General features: G+C 36.1%; 2 protein-coding genes across 6 annotated transcripts in view; one reads left to right on the top strand and one right to left on the bottom strand.

Annotated features, from left to right (window-relative positions):
• Positions 1–20,357, bottom strand: part of RAB27A (RAB27A, member RAS oncogene family) — a 67,651-nt gene that overhangs the window by 13,329 nt on the left and 33,965 nt on the right. For 4 of the 5 annotated variants that reach the window (XM_033108694.1, XM_033108693.1, XM_033108691.1 and 1 more), the window contains 3 exons: positions 16,304–16,478; positions 4,694–4,779; positions 2,909–3,012 (listed from right to left, as the gene is read on the bottom strand). In XM_033108694.1, coding sequence (XP_032964585.1) covers positions 2,909–3,012; positions 4,694–4,779; positions 16,304–16,456 — 343 coding nt within the window. In that variant the 5' untranslated portion in view covers positions 16,457–16,478. Of the gene's footprint in view, positions 1–2,908; positions 3,013–4,693; positions 4,780–16,303; positions 16,479–17,765; positions 17,789–20,357 lie in introns of those variants that run through there. The other variant, XM_033108695.1, reaches the window with a different exon arrangement.
• Positions 7,832–9,367, top strand: LOC117023656 (antizyme inhibitor 1-like). The gene is given in 3 exon segments (XM_033108690.1): positions 7,832–8,101; positions 8,103–8,120; positions 8,122–9,367. Coding segments are annotated over 3 exon segments (1,359 nt in total). The 5' UTR covers positions 7,832–7,940; the 3' UTR covers positions 9,302–9,367.

Raw genomic sequence — 20,357 nt, 5'->3', positions numbered from 1 at the left:
ACTAAAATAATACATTAAAGCATTTAGAAGTGCTATGTAACTACTACCAGTAATAATGTTTAATAGTGTTTATTTGGGGGAGTTTGGGAAGTGTGATTATCGGTCATTTTTCTTTTTCTTTTTTCCCTAATTTTTCTACAAAGAATGTGAATTCCTGATATATAAAAGTAAATTAATCCATTCTTTAAAAAAATCTCACTAATGAAAACACACATACATGAATAACTACAACTCAAGGTGGTATGTGATAAGGACACTTAAAGTAGTACAGAAATAGGAGTTAAGAGGACGGGAAAAATTGAATCCAACTAAAGTTGGCAGAAAATTTCACAGAGGCCATATTTCTTTCAGATTTTAAAGAATAAGTAGAACTCTAATCAGTTTTAAAAATGGGCATGGGTGTGGGCAGAGCTGTTTGGACAGAGGGAATCTTAGGAATAAAAATATACAGGAAAAAGCATGTCAAATACATACATGTCGGGCTCCGTAGCATTTGGGGGCTACAGAGGAAAAGTTTAGAAATTTCGGTGAAATTTCCTCACAAACATTCCGTTCCAGGATGAGGAACGACTATGAGCATTACTTGCTTATCCTCTGAGCTCCAGGAGGACAGGTGAGTGAAGACAACGCTACTCTTTCCTCTTGGATTTCAGACTTAGGCCCGAGAACCCCACTCTCTGTTCAGTCTCCTAAACTCCGCGGGGCTCATCTTTGGACTCTTAGGGCCTTCCTAAGACGGCATGGAGAGATGCAGAGTCAAGGGAGAAGGGACCGCGACGCAGCTCTGGAGAAGCAGAGGGAAGGTGCAGACCTGCTCTTCTCGCCCTGGGCCTTCAGGGACCAGGAGTTAGCTCCTAGTGTAATAACAGTACTTACTTCATAAGGTTATGGAGTACCACTGCCTCTATTCTGGTATGCACCGTGTGTGTGCAGGTAGGTCGCTCGGTAGGCAGATAGAAAGATATACACACATACATACACACACACATATATAATCTATTATTTAGTTAGATATTTTTATTTACATAAGTTAAATAAATTTATATAAGTTAAATAAAAAAGAAGAAATGAATGATCCCTGTAAGATTCAAAATGTTAACAGGCAGAGGAAAAATAAAATGTATAAATAACAAATTTTCACTCCTAATTAAGATTTAATATTCCTAACTCTAACATTGAACATTATATCTTCAAAAAAAAAAACCAGAAAAATGCAGGATTGGGCAGGAGGAGAATACTTTCCACTGAAGATATGAAATCTTTGATAGGAATAAGTTTTATTTACCTAACTGGGCAGTAAGGATGCTTTTACTCTATAAGGAAAACAAAACAAAATACATACATACCCATAATTTCACATAATTTTGTGCTTTACCTAAAAGATATAAAGCCCAGAGGGGCAAGATTTATCTAATGCCTCCGAGTTTCCCTTTCTGCCTGTGGAAAAAGAGATGGGTTGATGATCTTTCAACGCTAAGATTTTTATGAGCACATGTCTAAGAAGAGGCCTTAGAAAGAAAAGCCCTAAGGAAGCCCAAGAACTTGTTCCAGAGATGCACAGGAGGGGCTGACGAGCAAGGGCTAAGGATAGGGGACTGGGAAGAGCCACCATCACTCAGCTGTGAGGGACACCGTGCAGTGTGCCACTCAACCAGGCATTTACCTGTGAAGCCCAGCAAGCATAACGAAATTGGGGAAACCTAGATTTAAAGTATTATAATAAATAGATCTTCAACTCTTACTGATCGACTTAGCTGAGAAAGAGCAAAGAAGGCAGCCGAACTGGAAGCCAGAGGCTCCAGGTCCTTGACTAAGTCTCTAAGGCTCAGTGTCCTCATCCTAAAATAAGAACACCTCACCTGTCTGAATCTCCTCACGGGGTGACTGAAAGGGTCAGTTACAAAGTATGTGAAGATGCTTTGGAAACCACAACACACTACATAAATTACTTATTTAAAAACTTGTATTTTTAAAATAAGGTTTCTGGTATCAAAACCACAGCCAATTACCCCTTTGTAATACCAAAACAAGTAATTTTAAAGGAGGAGGTTGTTTTTTGTTGTTTTTTAAAGTGTTGTCGTTTTAAAGATTTGGATGTTAAGAAGTTAACATCACAGCATTCCCCAGTAGATTCTCTAGGTTTACACTAATACAACCAACAGAGGAAAAAGTACATTTGCAAAACATTGTACATTTATGTGGTCAAGTAGCAGGATTCTAAATGGCCACTATCCATCACTTAAGAGATTAGGATCTCTCCAAAGAGCCAAAATGAAGTTTTATGTATATTGTGCTGTGAACCACTTTTGCCAAAGCTGTTCTAGAGTTTTCCATGACAGAGTCCTCCTGACAAATATTCTGGCCCTAAAATGCAGAAAATGGGTTCTAAACACAGAGATGTGGAGCCAGGGGTATGATCCATGAAGTTTACACAGAGATTTATGTCTCTGTAATCTGTGTTTTAAATGCTGAGATGGTATAAGACTTGATAGCACAGAATAGGCAAGCAGATACTTAGTGATTTAACTTCTCTAGGCTTCTATATCCTATCTATAAAATGGGGATAAGTCCCCTCTGTGGAAAAGACTGATTAAAAGATTACATGGAAAGCATTGCCTTACTCTGGGTAGTGAACATACAACGTGATAAGCTGGCGAATAGGAAGTACTGAACAAATCAAAGTATCACTAGGAAAAGCAGAGTCCACCCCAGGAAATTTTAATTAAAAAAAAAAAAAAAAAAGCAGAGTCTTTCAGTTATCTTTGCCGCTAAACTTAAACTCTTGCTTCTTTAAATAGCATTTTAAACAGCACTAGGATTTCACCCAAAATGACTCACGACAAAAGTAGAACATAAGAAGGCATTTTATGAGAGAAAGCAGGAGGCCAGGAGGTAATTTAACACTTACTTATCCAGTTTCTGACATTGAGGAAACTTTGTTCATTTGTCAGATCAAAAAGCAGGAGAAACCCCATAGCATCTCTGAAGAAGGCTGTTGTCAAGCTCCGAAACCTAGGAACACAAAAGCAGACTGATCACCTAAACCATGGCCCCACTCCTGAAATGCAAAGCTATCAGCAGTGCCCTCAGCTTCTTACAATAGTTCATCAGTAACAAATTAGATGTTTAATAATGTGACATTGTTTCTAATAACTTCATATTATACATGCATACTATAGCTCTTAGTCACACAAGATTTAGTGAATTATGCTAGTACAAATGATGCTTTTAACAGTATAAAATTATGTGTGTAATCAATGCTACCAGGTATCTTACAAAATATAGTAAACAGCTATCGATAGAGCAAGAAAGAATAGTTGAAAATATATCTAGACTTTATTAACATGCCAACAATTATCAAAAGTGGTACTTGGAATTTTCTTCTAAAATAAAAAGCTGTGTAACTTAAAAAATTCAAAAAAATTAGGTGATCATATTCCCAAAATGTGTAAGACTGTTATTTATTACTTATATAAATTGATATGTTAACAGACCATGTGATTTGAACACCCAGCCTGCTAAGCAGACAGCAATGACAAGACTAGCTCGTGATTCAAGAATTTATTGTACAACTAAGGGTTAATGAGACCAATAGAAATGGTGCTTGCTGTGTATGTTTTCCTTGTCCTATGAAAGCTTAGCTTGACTTGACATTGCAATGCGTTCCATCATGACGTTTTAATTTCAGTCTCTACAGAAATCTCTTCTCACTGATAAAACATTTCTTTGGCTCTCAGGTGGGAGAAGTATTGACTCTCTTATCTTGGTACTCTCTCTTCCAAGGCTTTATGCTACTGTCTGCCCTCTCTCTCCCTCCAACAGTCAGTTTCCTCTTACTGTGCCTTTATGCAAAGCCTCTGACTGCCAGACATAGGCTCAGGGAAGAAAACATTAGTATGAATTTGTCATCTAATCTGCTATTTTAAGTTTTCTCAAATATTTTAAAAACAGTCCTTATCTTTGCCCAAGTAGCTATGAATGAAAAAATCTGATACTTGGAATTTGCTGCAAAATAATTTGGGGGAGGGGATGAACAGGAATGAGGGGTATATATGAAATAAGATTGGCTACAGCTTGGGGCACAACTTGTTGAAACTGGGACATGAGGACATGAGTTCATTATACTATCCTCTCTACTTTTGTATATACTTGAAGTTTTCCATAATAAATAGTTTAAATGAAAAACAAAATCCTTCAAGGAATCTGTGAGAGAAAACAGAAGCCTTAGTTAACTAACAGCAACTTTATATCAAGATTTCATGTGATTTACTTTGGTCAAGCAACTTCTGACCCTATGAGTTAATTCCAACCAGATTTTCCACTAGGTTTCAACAATCAGGTAAGACTAATGCATGCAACTCTGTAGCTTTTGTGTATGTGTGGCTAAGTAAATAGCAAAAGTAACTGGAGAAAAGTGTATAAGCCTTTAAAAAAAAACATACAAAAAGAAGAAAAAGAAAAAGGTCCATAAGTAAGATAGTCCATTTTGAAAAGGATTCATTTTTCCTTTGACCTCATATGAAATAAAGCCATTATCATCTCAGACTGATACATTTCCTGCTAATTTGGCAGTATGTTTTATCCAGATTCAAGTCAACTAATCAACCGGCCTTTTCCTGCTCAGGTCACTGTATGAAAAGGGTAGCTGTTTTTCCCATCTCTCCAGTAAAGCACATAACTGAAGATCTCATACCTCTCCTGCCCTGCCGTGTCCCATAACTGCAAGTGGATTCTCTGGCCTCTACCAACGGCTCCATCTGGCCCATTAGCTCTGTACACCTAAAATAACAAAATAAAAGAGAAAAAGAGAACTTCTGAGGCTGGTGAGCTCTTCTCACTTTACTATTCAGTACAACTCCCCTAAGCATCTAAACCTCTAAAGAAAATTCCATTTAGAATATAACCTTGTTTGTATTTTATTCCAAATAATTGCCTTTGGAAATGTAATAATTTGCATTAAAATATATGTATTATATACACATTATATGTTTTTAAAGATCTTATGAAATATATAAATAATATATAATTGACATAAAAATAATAATCAGCTCACCTTTCCTCAAAGTTCCCTAAGTTCATTCATTTCAAGAAATATTACCTTTCTATGACTTCCCCATCCCATCTTTAAAAAGTACTCTTAAAACAGTTTTATAGGAAGGACCTCTGTAAATCTCTTTTCCCCATAAAAGCAATGGAAACACTGGCAAAAATTGTCAAAATCAACTTTTTGAGAACTCTGAATATCAGTTAAAACAGTAAGTTTTGTGCTGTTTCAACTTGTCTTATTCTCATCCTCTTTTCCCCACTTCCAGAGTAGTCTTGAAAACCAGCAGATATATATGATAGCTGTGAAAACCATCAGAGTAGCACCCACTTTAAGCAGTGGAGGCAAAACAGGTTTGAAGCTCCTCCAAAAGTCTCATTCCCAGAGAACTGAAAGCTGCCTATAAAGCTCCATTCCCAGGCCTTGTCTCTCTTTTACCAGATTCAGAGCTTGCTCTAGGAGAACAGCCCTATCCTCAGGGCACTGCTGAAAATAATCAGGAGGAGGTATTTAACATCACAGCTATCAAAGACAGCAATACCGTTTGGAGTTAACAGAAGTCTAACCAAAAAACTTAAAAAAGGAAAAATAGGAAATAAGATGTCCATGGTGAGATTTGAAAAGCTCCAAAATAGTTCTTGGAATCTACTAGGCCACGCTCATGAATAGCATGGACATATGCCCAGGAAAGACCTGGAAAGGCCCTAATCTCTCACCTCTGCCTGACCTTGAGGTTCTTCTCAAGTATGAAGTGAAGGCGAAGGCAGAGTTATAAACTGCCTACATTAGGCATTAAGCACATGTCCCAAAACAAACAGACAGACACACACACACACACACACACACACACTCCCTCAGAAAAAGCTGAGAGACTTACTGGTTCAAGGAATTTAAGAAACTCTCTGTCCACTCATTAGATGACCACTAAGTTAACTGAGCAGAGACTTTAGTAGCTGTACATAACAAAGAATACAAATTTTACAGAATTAACCCAGGAATGTCATTAAACAAACAGACAGCAACAATAACAAAATAAACAGCAAAAATGAGAAACTCTTAGAGGGGGGAGGAATCTGATTTCCAGAGTTGCCACATATATTATTTTAAATGTATAGTTTTCAAAAAACTTTATGAGACAAAGAAAGAGGAAAGTAGGGCCCATACACAGGGAGAAAATCAACCAATATAAACCATTCCTGAGGAAGCCTAGATGTTGAACTTACTAGAGAAAGACTCAAAATCAGCAATTATAAATATGTTCAAAGAACTAAAGGAAATCATGTCTAAAGAATGAAAGGAAAGTATGAGAATAATCCCTTACTGAACAGAGACTGTTAAAATAGAACTACATATTATAAAAAGAAGTAAACAGAAATTCTGGAATTGTGAGGTACAATAACTGAAGTATAATATTCCCTGGAAGGGCTCAAGAGCAGACTTGAACTGGCAGAAAAATAATCAGAGAACTCAGAGAAATAATCACTGAATTTAAAGACAGGTCAATTGAGATTATCTAATCTAAGGCACAGAAGGAAAAAAGGCCTACAAAACATCATCAAACATACCAACATATGCATACTGAAAATCTTATAAAAAGAGAAGCAATAAAAAGAGGCAAAAAATTTTTGAAGAAAAAATAGCCAAAAACCTCCCCAATTTGACGAAAACCATTCATCTGCACATTCAAAAAATGCAGCAAACCCAAAAAAAAAAAAAAAAGAACTCATAAAGACTGACTAGACACATCACCATGAAACTGTCAAAATCCAAAGACAAAGAGAGGCTCTTAAAAGCAGCAAGTGAAAAGTGATTCCTCACATGCAAGGAATCCCAATAAGACTAAAAGCTGATTGGTCATCAAAAACACTGAAGGCCAAAAAGCAGTATTATAACATAATCAAAGTGCTCAAAGAAAAAAAGACTATCAACCAAGGTTTCTAAATCCAACAATACTATCCTTTAAAATTGAAAGAGGAATCAAGGCATCCCCAGAGAAACAAAAATAACATTCACTGCTAGCAGACCTATACTATAAGAAATAATAAGAACAGTAGTACTTCAGGCTGAGACGAAAGGACACTAGGCAACAATTCAAATCCACCCAAAGAAATAAAGAGCATCGATAAAGGCAACTACATAGGTAAATGTAAAAGACAGGATACATGTATTTTTGTAACTTTTTTCCCTCTGACTAAAATACAACAGCATAAAATAATAATTACAAATCTGTGTTGATAGGCACACAGCACATAAAGATGTCATTTGCATGACAATAACAGTGCAAAGGAGGGAGTAGGAAATGGAGCCATATAAGAGTCGAGTTTTCCCACACTCTGGATCTTCGCTCTACTGCAGGGTTTCCTTTTTTTTCCGCTTTCTTTGCTTCTTTTCAGTCTGTCTCGCTCTTCTGCTCTGCGGTGTGACAGGCCGAATCCTGTCCCCACCCAGTCCTCGCCTTTCTTCTTATATCCGCGCTGTTCTTTTTCTCTCCTTCGGCCGCCGCCACTGCTGCAGCTGGTGTCGGTGCCGCGCTTTCCCTTCCACGTCGTCCCTGCAGCTTATGGCCCAGGCCGCCTTGGGTATTTCTGCTCAAGGTAACCACATCCCTCTTTAAAAATTCCGCAGAAAAAGAGAAGACGCTTTACCCGACTGTTTGCGCCGTTATCTCATGGCGAACTTTCTGACCAAGTATACAACTACCCAGAGGGCCTAGGAGAAGTGCTGTACAGAGAGCAGTTCGATTTCAACTCTGAGCCCCCTTGGGAACCTAGCTGATGACAGGGGGGGTTCCATCTCCTAACTTGTCCATTTTGTTGCATATTCTAAGGACCCAGACATAAGGCTTAGGGGCCCTTCTCTTGTTTTTCCTGGTTTATGACTTTCGGCTTTGTGGAATATGGCTGAGATGAAAGGATTTATTGACAATGCAAACTACTTCATTGGCCTGTTGGATGAAGGAACAAACCTTGGAAATGTTATTGATAACTATGTTTATGAACATACCCTGACAGGGAAAAATGCATTTTTTGTGGGAGATCTTGGAAAGGTTGTGAAGAAACAGTCAATGGCAGGACGTAGATAAAGCCATTCTACACGGTAAAATGCAACTCCACTCCAGCTGTACTTGAGATTTTGGCAGCTCTTGGAACTGGATTTGCTTGTTCCAGTAAAACTGAAATGGCTTTAGTGCAAGAATTGGGTGTATCTCCAGAAAACATAATTTATATAAATACTTGCAAGCAAGTGTCTCAGATAAAGTATGCAGCAAAAGTTGGAGTGAACATGATGACATGTGATAGTGAAGTAGAACTGAAGAAAATTGCACGTAATTATCCAAATGCCAAGGTCTTACTACATATTGCAACAGAAGATAATATTGGAGGCGAAGAGGGTAACATGAAGTTTGGCACTACCCTGAAGAACTGTAGCCATGTTTTGGAATGTGCAAAGGAACTTGATGTCCAAACTATTGGGGTTAAATTTTGTATTTCAAGTGCTTGCAAAGAGTCTCAAGTATATGTACATGCTCTGTCTGATACTGGATGTATGTTTGACATGGCTGAAGAATTTGGCTTCACAATGAACGTGTTAGACATTGGTGGAGGTTTCACAGGAACTGAGTTTCAATTGGAAGAGGTTAATCACATTATCAGTCCTTTGTTGGATGTCTACTATCCTGAAGGATCTGGTGTTAAGATAATTTCAGAATCTGGAAGTTATTACGTGTCTTCTGCATTTACACTTGCAGTTAATATCATTGCAAAGAAAGTTGTTGAAAATGATAAATTTTCCTCTGGAGAAAAAACCGGAAGTGATGAACCAGTCTTTGTGTATTATATGAATGATGGTGTTTATGGTTCTTTTGCAAGTAAGCTGTCTGAGGACTTAAATGCCGTTCCAGAGGTTCACAAAAAATACAAGGAAGATGAGCCTCTGTTTACAAGCAGCCTTTGGGGTCCATCCTGTGAGGAGCTTGATCAAATTGTGGAAAACTGTCTTCTTCCTGAGCTGAATATGGGAGATTGGCTTATCTTTGATAACATCGGAGCAGATTCTTTCCATGAACCATCTGCTTTTAATGATTTTCAGAGGCCAGCTATTTACTACATGATGTCATTCAATGATTGGTATGAGATGCAAGATTCTGGAATTACTTCAGACACAATGATGAAGAACTTCTTTGTGCCTTCTTGCATTCAGCTGAGCCAAGGAGAAAGCTTTCCACTGAAGCTTAAGCAGGCACTAACAATTCTTTAGATCTGAAGTTGCAGGTTAAGCTTGTCTGGTCTACATTCCAGTGTGGAAAAAATTCGAACAATCTTATTCTGTCAATTCTCTGAAACAAACTAATAGTAATAGCTATTTGGGACCAGACAACATCAGCTTTCATCTATAATTCATTGGGGGTAAATGGGAGATTTAGATAATGTATCCAGATTTAAACTTAATAGGTTGTCCCGTCCCTTAAGCGTTTAAAATAAAATATGCAACAAAATGGATGACATAGTGGAGATGGAAGCCCATTAATCAGGTTCCCCATTAAATCGTTTATATACAAGTACACAGTTTTTATACTAAGGATTCATGTTTAAAAGTCTTGTAAAATTAATGTCTTTCACCGAGATATATCAAATGTCAGTGGAAGACCAGTGTGACTTCATTAGATACGTTTAGTGTATTTAGAATGTGTAAATTTGTGCTTTGAACTGTAGTTTAATAAATGTAAAGTTGCATCATAGTATTTGTTGTATTTGACCTAATGTAACCCTTGTATGATTGCAAAAAAATTTTGTGTAGATTTTACTGTTTTTCCAGGCTAAAACTGGGAAAGGGGCTAGCTAGCAAAGGTAGTTTTGAAATAGATGTGTATATGGACTGTTTTGAAACTTATTTTCCTTTATAGCCCATTTAAGTTTAGTTGGCTCAGTACATTTTTCAGTTATTTAATTAGTAATTTAAATAAAATGTTTGGTAAATCATTGTGATGTTCCGATGCATCATGGAGAGTTGATGTGCAGTAAGCATGATGTTTAACAATTTTAACACCAAAAATGTTAATCCTGCATAAACCAATTGTGATGATAGGTGTTTCTGTATAGATAAGAATGCATCGAGTACCTTAGTAAATCTTTGAATCACAAATCTTTCGGCTGAAATGGAAGATTTTGTTAATACTTTGAATAAGCCTGGAGGGAGGGAAATAAAATGGTAGAAAACTGGAGCTCACTAAAACTTACAGAAGGGCTACATCTATACCCAGAAACCTGATGCTCTTTTGCACAGAATATTTAAATTCAGAGTTGTGAGGGAGGGGTGGGGGTGAAACACACCTATTTTCAACTATACAATTGCAATGATTTCAAACCTTAGGGGTTTGTTTTGTTACTTAGCTGCTTGCTTCGTTACTTATTATTTCCCATTTGTTGAGCTTAGTAACTACTTTTTAGTTCTTTTCATACTGAAATTTTATGGTGATTGGGGGAAAAGGGAATTAGTGTCACTAACCTGACAGTTGTTGCCAGGAATTTGCATTGTTCACTGCTAGTATATTAGTAATCCTAGATCTCAGAATCACAATAGTAATCAAATAAATAACAGGGGTCATTTTTTCCTAACTTACACTATGTTCAGATGTTGAATTTCTGTCTCCCAAGAGGAAATGTGACTTCACTTTGGTGCCAATGGACAGAAAATTCTACCTGTGCTACATAGGGGAAGTTTGGAATGCACTTAATAGCTGGTTTTTACACCTTGATTTCAAGGTGGGAAGAAAGTGATCATAAATCTCAATAAATTTCAATCTCTTAAACCAGGAGGTGCTTAATATTTTTTGATTTGATTAATGCCCATTGGAATTTTATGGGATCTACTGATAAAAAAAAATTTATCGGACCCCAATCCATTGTCATCTTATACCTTGGACTTTCCCACGGTATATAATAGGGGTTTTATGCAAAACCATGTAATTTTTTTAACTGTAATGTAGAAGGATTGTTCCCAACCTTCTTTACATGTTGTGCTTTGTGGTCCAGAAATGCCAGATCTTTTCAAAGATGGTTCAATTTTGAGTCCTTGGCTTGACTATACAATTTTGAGCTTCATGGCATGTCAGTTTTGCCATATTCAAGGAGAGCTGTTCTATGTATAACAGCTCAGAATTATGAAATCATATGTGAATGATATGGTAACTTTAAGAAATGTCTGTATTGTATTTGAAGACTGTTTGCCATAAATTTGATGTTTGAACTTACATATTTCAAATTGGTATGCTAAAAAAAGTACTGAATTAATGTAACAATCTTTTTAATTACAATATTGTAATCTTGGTTCAGAATTTAACTGAAAATATAAAACCCAAATGATTTCTATGTAGTAAATTGAACTGTAAAGGTTACTTGTGTGATTCTGAATACACAGATAAAATGTTAAAAAAAAAAAAAAAGAGTCGAGTTTTGTACACTACTGAAATTAAGTTAGTATTAATCCAAACTAGACTGTTAAAAATTAAGATGAAATCTATGTAATTTTACTAACAATTGTCACCCCATTAAATTAAAAAAAAAAATTAAGATGATAATTGTAATCCCAAGGGGAAATATCAAGAAAATAGCTCAAAAATATATAGTAAAAAAATAACAAGGGAATTAAAATGGTATACTAGAAAATATTTATATAACAAAAAATAAAGCAGTCATGGAGAAATAGAGAAACAAAAAAGATAACACACATAAAAAACAAGTAGCAAAATGAGAGACATAAATCCTACTTTATCAGTAATTATATTAAATGAAAATGGATTAAAGACTACAAATGAAAGGAAGAAACTGGCAGAATGGATTAAAAAATATGATCCAACTATATACTGTCTACACGAGACACACTTCAGATTCAAAAACACAAAGAGGTTATAAGTAAAATGATGGAAAAAATATATACCATGCAAACAGTAATCAAAAGACAGCTGGATTGGCTATGCTAATAGGAAACAAAATAGACTTTAAAACAAAAATTGTTATTAGAGACAAAGAAATATATTTCATAATAATAAAAGAGTCAATCTATTAAGACTATAAAAGGATAAATAAACAATTCAATAATAATATTTAGAGACTTTAATACTTAACATTCAATAATGGATAGAACAGGTAAGCAGATGAACAAGGAAATGGAAGACTTCCACAAACTGTAAATCAACGAGACGTAACATACATCTATCTACAGAACACTTCACCCCAAAACTGCATAATACACATGCTTCTCAGGTACACATGAAACATTCTCAAGGATATACCATATGTTGGCTCAGAAAACAAGACTCAGTAAACTGAAATGAGTCTAATCATACAAAGTATGCTCTCCAACCACAGTGAGGTAAAATTATAAATCATTAACAAAAACAAATTTGGAAAATTCACAAATATGTGGAAATTAAACAACACAGTCTTAAGTGACCAATGAGTCAAAGAAGAAATATAAGGGAAACTAGAAAATACTTTCAGATAAATGAAAATAGAAGCACAACATAAAAAAAAAAAAATCCAATGAAGCTAACGCAGCATTCAAAGGGAGATTTATAGCAGGAAACACCTATATTAAAAAATAAGAAAGAGCTCAAATCAACAACTTAACTGTCAACCTTAAGAAACTAGAAAAATAAGAGTAAACTGAAATCAAAGCAAGCAAAAGAAAAAATAAAGATTAGAGTGAAAATAAATAATCTTTTCTTTGAAAGCATCAACAAAACTAACAAACCTTTAATTAGACTGACCAAAGATAAAAACAGAGGACTCAATTCCTAAAATCAGAAGTGAAAAAAAAGACAACATTACCAACTTTACATATATAAAAAGATTATAAAGGAATACTATAAACAACTGTATGCCAAAAAATTAGAAAACCTAAAAGAAATGGAAAAATTCCTAGACACAAACAACTGAAACTATAGAAGTAGAAAATCTAAATAGACATATAACAAATGAGGAGACTGAATTAGTAATCAAAAAACTTCCCACAAAGGAAAGGCCAGGCCCAAATGTCTTCATTGGGGAATTCGACCAAACGTTTAGAAAAGAATTAATACCAATACTTCCCAAACTCTTCCAAAATCTAGAAAAGGAGGAAAACACTTCTCAACCCATTTAATGAGGCCTATATTATCCTGATACAAAAACCAAAAATATCATGAAAAAGAAAAAAAAAACAGACAGATATCCATTCTGAATACAGACACCAAAATACTAGCAAACAGAATCCAGCAAAATATAAAAAGGATTATATACCAAAGACCAAGTGAAATTTATCTCAGGAATAGCAAGGTTGGTTCAACACACACAAAAAAAATCAATCAATATAACATACTATAGTAATAAAGGACTAAAACCCCATGACCATCTCAATAGATGCAAGAAAAGCATTTGAAAAAAATCCAGCACTTTTCATGATCAAAATACACAACAAATAAGAATAGAAGGGAACATCCTCAACCTGAAAAACAGCAGCTATGAAAAACACACAGCTAATATTATACTTAATGGTGAATGTCTGAATGCTTTCTCCCTAAGATCAAAACGAGACAAGGATGTCCTCCCTTATCACTTCTCTTCAACATTTTACTGGAGGTTCTCTCCGGGGCAAGTAGGCAAGGAAAAGAAATAAAACATATCCAAATTGGAAAGAAAGAAGTAAAACAGAAGATGACATGATCTTGTATATAAATAATTCTAAGGAATACACACATACACACACATACAAAGAGAGAGAGAGAGAGAGAGAGAGAGAGAGACAGACAGACAGACAGACAGACAAACAGACAGAATTAGAACTAATAAACAAATTCAGCAAAGTTCCAGTACACAGAATTTACAAAATAAATTGTATTTCTATACACTGGCAATGAAAAATTCAAAAATGAAATTAAGAAAAAAGAATTCAATTTATAATAGCATTAAATATATTTAAGAATAAATTTAGCAAAATAAATGTAAAACTTATACACTAAAAGCTACAAAACATTGTTGAATTAAATTAAAGAAGAACTACATAAATAGAAAAATATCCCATGTTCATGGACTAGAAGACTTAATATTGTTAAAAAACTAATAATCTCCAAATTGATCTACAGATTCAATGCAATCCCTATCAGAATATCAGCTGGCTTCTTAATAGAAATTGACAAGCTGACCCTAAAGTTAATGTGGAATTGTAAGGAATCCAAAACAATCTTGAAAAAGAAGGACATAGTGGGAGGACTCATACTTCCCAATTTCAAATGTGCAGAGACAACAGGATAGCCATATGCAAAAGAATGAAATTGGACCCCTATTTATATCATACACAAAAATTAGCTGACGTGGATCATAGACCTAAACATAAGAGCTAAAACTATTTTCATATCATATATCTAATAAAAACATTTATATAGAATATACAAAGAACTCTTAAAATTTAACAACAAAAAGACAACCAATTTCAAAGCAGACATAAGATCTGAATAGACATTTCTCCTAAGACATTTCTCCAAATGGCCAATAAACATATGAAAAAATAAGTGCTCGATAACATTCATCATTAGGGAAATTCAAGTCAAACCTACAGTGAGGTATCACTTCACACCCACTAGAATAGCTATAATCAAATAGACAATAACAAAAACCAGTGAGGATATGGAGAAATTGGAATGCTCATACATTGCTAGAAATGTAAAATGGTTGAGCATCTTTGGAAAAATCAGGAATTTCCTGAAAGTTAAACAGAGAGTTATATTGCCAATCAATTCCACTCTTAGTCATATACCCAAAAGATTTGAAAACATAAGTCCATACAAAAAAAATGTATATAAATGTTAAAAGAAGCATTATGCATAATAGCTAAAAAGTCAGACAACCTAAATATACATCAATGGACATAAACAAAATATGGTATATCGATACAGTGAAATATTTAGTCATAAAATGGAATGAAGTTCTGATACATGCTAGCACATGGACAAACCTTGAAAACGTTATGTGAAGTGAAAGAAGCCAGACACAAAAGGCCACATATTGCATGATTCCATTTATATGATATGTCCAGAATAGGCAAATCCATAGAGAGTAGATTAGTGACTGGGGGGAGAGGAAACGAGGAATGACTACTGAAGTATATCAGGTTTCTTTTTGGGGTGATAAAATGTTCTAAAATTAAACATGATGATGGCTATACAACTGTAAATATACTAAAAACCACTGAATTGTACACATTAAATGGTGTAATGTGAATTATAATTCACATTACATGGTATATGTGAATAATAATATGTGAATTATATCTCAATAAAGCCATATATATACATATATCCCATACATATTGATTTTACCGATTAATTATATATCAATACTGGAAATTTCATGAAGATCCTGTCCTTACTCAGTGGGTCTGAGTCTCTGTAAGACTATCTGACAGTGGAAGCAAAGTCTTAGAGCGGGTAGGAGGGAATGAATGCTTCTGTCCTGAAAGCCAGAGACCCTGTTTCTTTCCCAGGTAGAACATGTTCCACAGAAGGGTCTTTCTCATCAATCTCCTAACCACATATTGACCTGCTTCACGGTAACAATTTTTTAGCAAGAAATGTAGTTCATGGAAAGGGCCATCTTCACTCCTCAGCAACTCTGACACAGGGACCTCCTGCCTTCCACTCTACCACCAGAAAAACGTTCAGTCTTGTGGTCCTTTAAAAACAAAAACAAAAGAGCCTCTTCCCTCATCATTCTGCAGGACCTCTGTTCCCTTGATTGCTTCCCAGAGCAGCACGCCCTTCCGGCATTCCCATTCCTACTCCAACCTCACCTTCCTGGCAATAGTGAGGGGTTCCGCTATGTGAGATGGTCGAGGCCTAGTTAAGAGAAAAGCCACTAAGAATGATAATCAAAAGTGGAAGAAATAGCCCACAAAACAGTGGTATGAGGGGCAGCGTGGTCTGTAGGCTTCATAACAAAGGTAGACAAATAACTGTAGAGTTCAGAGGGAAGTTCCAAGTCAGAAAGTTATCAAGGTAAAATTAAAAAGAATCTTCATTTTCACTTTGTCTGCTCGGTTTTATATGATGTGTCCCTCAGGACAGCCTTTTAAATCACATTGTCCAGACCGAATGTACTACACTTTCTTTTCATATGTACCCTTTAATTTTAGATTCCAACCTTTGTCCTCCTAATTCCTACAAAATAAACAGACAGGCAAACATGGACTCAGAGATTATTTTATACAGAAAGATATAGAACTTACCACTCTCTTTTCCCTGAAATCAATGCCCACTGTTGTGATAAATTTGGAGTTAAATTTACCATCTGTGTACTGGTAAAGTACACTGGTCTTCCCCACTCCAGAGTCTCCCAAAGCTAAAAACTTGATGAGGTAATCATAGTCTCCATCAGACATAATGAAGAACTCAGTGTTTTACCTGCAAAAGACAAACAAATGCATCGTCACTAAAATTCCATTAGAAAATATTAGAATCCTCTATGAATAAAGTGACATCCTTTAATACCCAGTCCAACAAGGACTTCTACGTAACACCTATATGCCTAAGTGTTCTGTGAGGAAAGGATTAGATATCATTCACTGACTCCAAGGACCTAATAATTTGCTGGAAGAGATGCTACTGAAGTAGTAAATAACTAACAGTTTAGTTTCAACTGGATGTGCATATCACAGCACCTTTAACAGAAAATTCCACATGAGAATGATGGTCAAGAAGATAATGGTCACTAAGTCCTATATGCAAGATCATATCGTAGAATAAAAATTAAGAAAAGAAAGGAAGATGAAGAACATTACAGAAATAATAATTCTTAGAGCACAAGTGGTTCCAATTCCCCCTTCTTTTCCAAAGTCTTCTAGTGCTTGATCCTTGGCTTTTCTCTCTTTTTACTTGGACATCTAGGCAGTTTCACTTATCCTACTCATTTTCACATGTCATTACAGTCCCTTCAAAGACAATGCTAAACTCACAAGTAAAATTTGGCTTGTCGTTTCTATATATATTATTATTACTGTAAGTTACATATTAAATCAGACTTTCCGGGACCATCACTGCTACTTGGGAATCTAGCTCCAGATTTGAGCAGTCACTGCTCGGAGCCCATAGTTCCACAACCAAGGGCTCATTCACTTATACTTGCTTTGGTATTCTAACAAGAAATGCTACCAATTCAGCTCTTCAATGTTGACTAAAACAAAAGTCCACCTTACAGAAGAAAATTTCTTGTTTTTACCAGCAAGACGGAACCATGCTTATTCTTTTATCCTGTGCCATCAACACTTTTCGTGATTCATTTTTATCCTCTAAATAGATTCCAATTAGTCAAACTATCAGTCTAACTAAAAATGTGGTCTGTTTCCAGGGAAGGCTTACATCTTTCTATCCTCCCATTTCTAATACCAACAAACCCTCCTGGAAATTAGAAAAATAATCAGCTGTCCCACTACCACCAGCAACAACTCTACCTGCCCAATCAAACATACACATTCAGCCATCCACATGTCAAAGCACTTACTTTAGATGCTGCTGACTTTCCTCTCATTGTCTCTTTTTTACCCAGCCCCATATCCAGAAACTTGATCACAATTCTCAATGCTTCCTATAGGACTATTTCTATAGCTCCATAAAATTAAAATTGTCCAGGCAAGGATGTTTCTTGCTTTTCAAGATTGCCTCCCCAACTCCAGCCTCAATTTGGTAGCTCACCTTATGCTCAAAAGTCCTGAATGCTGAGCCCCAAGGGCCCCTGCAATGTACCTCCTCGGAGTGTCTTAGTGCAGATCTGTGACCTCACATTCAGATATGGCTGCTCAGTTGATCAGGGCAGAGCCTCTACAAACATTCATATTCTATTTGCACACTATAAAGAGTGACACTTTACAGATGATGGCTTTCTTGTGTTATAGCTTCTGTGTTCACAGGTGTGGGTTGCCAGTATTAATTAATGGTATGTAATAGAATTCTTCTCCAGAAGGTGACCACTTGGGGACAAATACATGTTCTAGTATCATATCACAGCATCTCTTGCCTCCAAATTATTCGGAAATAAGAGCTAAGAATTGTAAAGCAGGTTCCAGATAATGTTTAATCATTTTGGGGGTTCCCCTCAAAATGAAGGAGGAAGCAGAAAGCAACTCCAAATTCTGCAATGAGAATGCTGCAAGAAGACACTCTGGCTACCTTTTTTTCTCTTTACTTTCAATTTGAAAAAAGTTGGTCATTTCTAATTATGTTTGCTTGTTTGTTTTTAATTATGTTTTTATATCATTTAAGGTAAAGGAGAAAATGCCGTCACCAATGGCATCACTATTCCAGAATTCTCCAAACCCACTTGAATGGAATTCAAAGACAGATGAAACTATCTCTGCTGCACTGAAATTAATATGTTCAGTTATCAGGAGAGAAGAATCGCACATGTAAGTCTACACATGATCTTCATGGGTTTTGTTTCCTATTCATGTTGCTAGCAATACATAACAGTTCGTTCCCAAACCAAGTATCATAAAGGAAGTGTTAAGCCAAATACCACAACTGAAGGTATAGACACCACCATCAATATTAATCATAGTTTGCATTCTTCAAACTGTACCTTTAAACAATTACCTGTCTTGTTATCCGAAAATAAATGCTCAGACCTTTCATCCCTGGGTTCAGTTTTCTAAAGAATGAAACAGAATCCAGAGAGGTTAACTCATTGGCATAGTCTAGAACAGGTCTCCTAACTCCCAGTCCAATGTCTATTCTACTCCAAGCTTTGTGTCCATTACTCAAGATTTTACAAATGCATGTGGGGCTTAAAAGTGACTAGGTGCGATATCATAGAAGGTAGCCTCGCTGGAGACTCATGAACTCTGAAGCCAAGCAGAGCTGGGTTGAATCCCATGTCTCCCACACAGCAGCTACTCAGATGTCTTTGAGCTGTGGATTTTCATGTTTCCGTTTCATGTAAAAGAAGATAACATACACTAACTCACACCATTGTTCTAAGGACTGAATGGGATACTCTTTCTTTTTATTTATTTTTTTATTAATTAAAGTTTATTGGGGTTACAATTGTTAGTAAAAACAGACTGATTAACAGACACCAGAATTCTAAAGAGGAAAGAAGCTATAAGAAAATAAAAGGATTCAGGGAGCAGGCAAGTCTTCAAAGTGACAACAGAGATTTTTCAGGGGTTGGGCAGGGTATTGGTGGAGACAGTCTCCTTATCTGAACTTGTAGTTCAGTTAGTCAAAGACTGGAATTAATGGAATCATTCCATCTTTCAGCAGAAAATAATCCTCGTCCATAACAAACTGCAACCCTAAACCCATTCTTCGGTCTCATTTGTGGTTGTCTCCCCACTGCTCATCATCACTAAGTGAAGATAACTTAATGTTAAGCTTCAACTGCGGGTAGGTCTTCATCTAGAACAATATTCATATAAAAAACAAATTGTTTTCATTTCTTATTTTTGTTACTTGAGTTGTGAGTGGTGTTTTGAGGTCTATTCTCCAGAAAGAAAATACACTACTCCCCAAGTATGTTAATGACATAAATTAGTTTTGTGTCAGCATTTTAGAGTAGAGAGGGAAACAGTGAAAACACACAGTGCAGAATTTGACATTTCGGGGCAGCCAAACAACATTTTGGGCACACCATTGCCAGCAAGTGCTCCAACCACTAATGCTTGGGAAGTCAGTCAGTCATCAAGACTTCCCCAGGGCATTACCCTCGCTAAAAATGGGTCAAAGCCTAGGTCAGATGCCCTGGTGTCATGCACTTCACATGCATTAGTGTAACAGTCCTCATCATAGCTCAAGCGGCAGGTGGTACCCACCACACACATTTCCTCCTTCAGAAGGATCTCAGTGCCATTCTGTCACAGATGCCACAAGGAGGCCATGAGTACCTGGGTCTTGGGCAGTCTACCTACGTGTTAGCAGGGGCTCAACTACAACATATTATTGAAAAACAGAAAAAAGTGGAGGTGAAAAGCATGGACTCTAGAACTAAATCACCTCGACATGAATCCAATCGTGTGACTTTATAAATGTTCATCTCTTTTGCCTCGGGCTCCTCATCTGTAAAATGGAAATGAGGTCCTATTTTATTAATTCTAACATGCACATGCTTTTTTATTTCAGAATTAACTCGGCAATATCCAGGAAAATGGCTGGGATTTTGACAGAGTTGAATTGACTATATAGATTAGAGTGAACCTCTGTAAAGACTAAGCCTTGAGCTCTATAAAACGTCTGCATTCCTCCAGTTATTTAGACCTCCTTGTTTTATTTTTCTTATTTTAACTGCTTTAA

The sequence above is a fragment of the Rhinolophus ferrumequinum genome, chromosome 6 (assembly GCF_004115265.2).
Source record: "Rhinolophus ferrumequinum isolate MPI-CBG mRhiFer1 chromosome 6, mRhiFer1_v1.p, whole genome shotgun sequence".
Classification (NCBI taxonomy): Eukaryota; Metazoa; Chordata; class Mammalia; order Chiroptera; family Rhinolophidae; genus Rhinolophus; species Rhinolophus ferrumequinum.
Note: the sequence above shows the minus strand (reverse complement) of the source record. Positions and strands in the feature narration are given on the sequence as shown.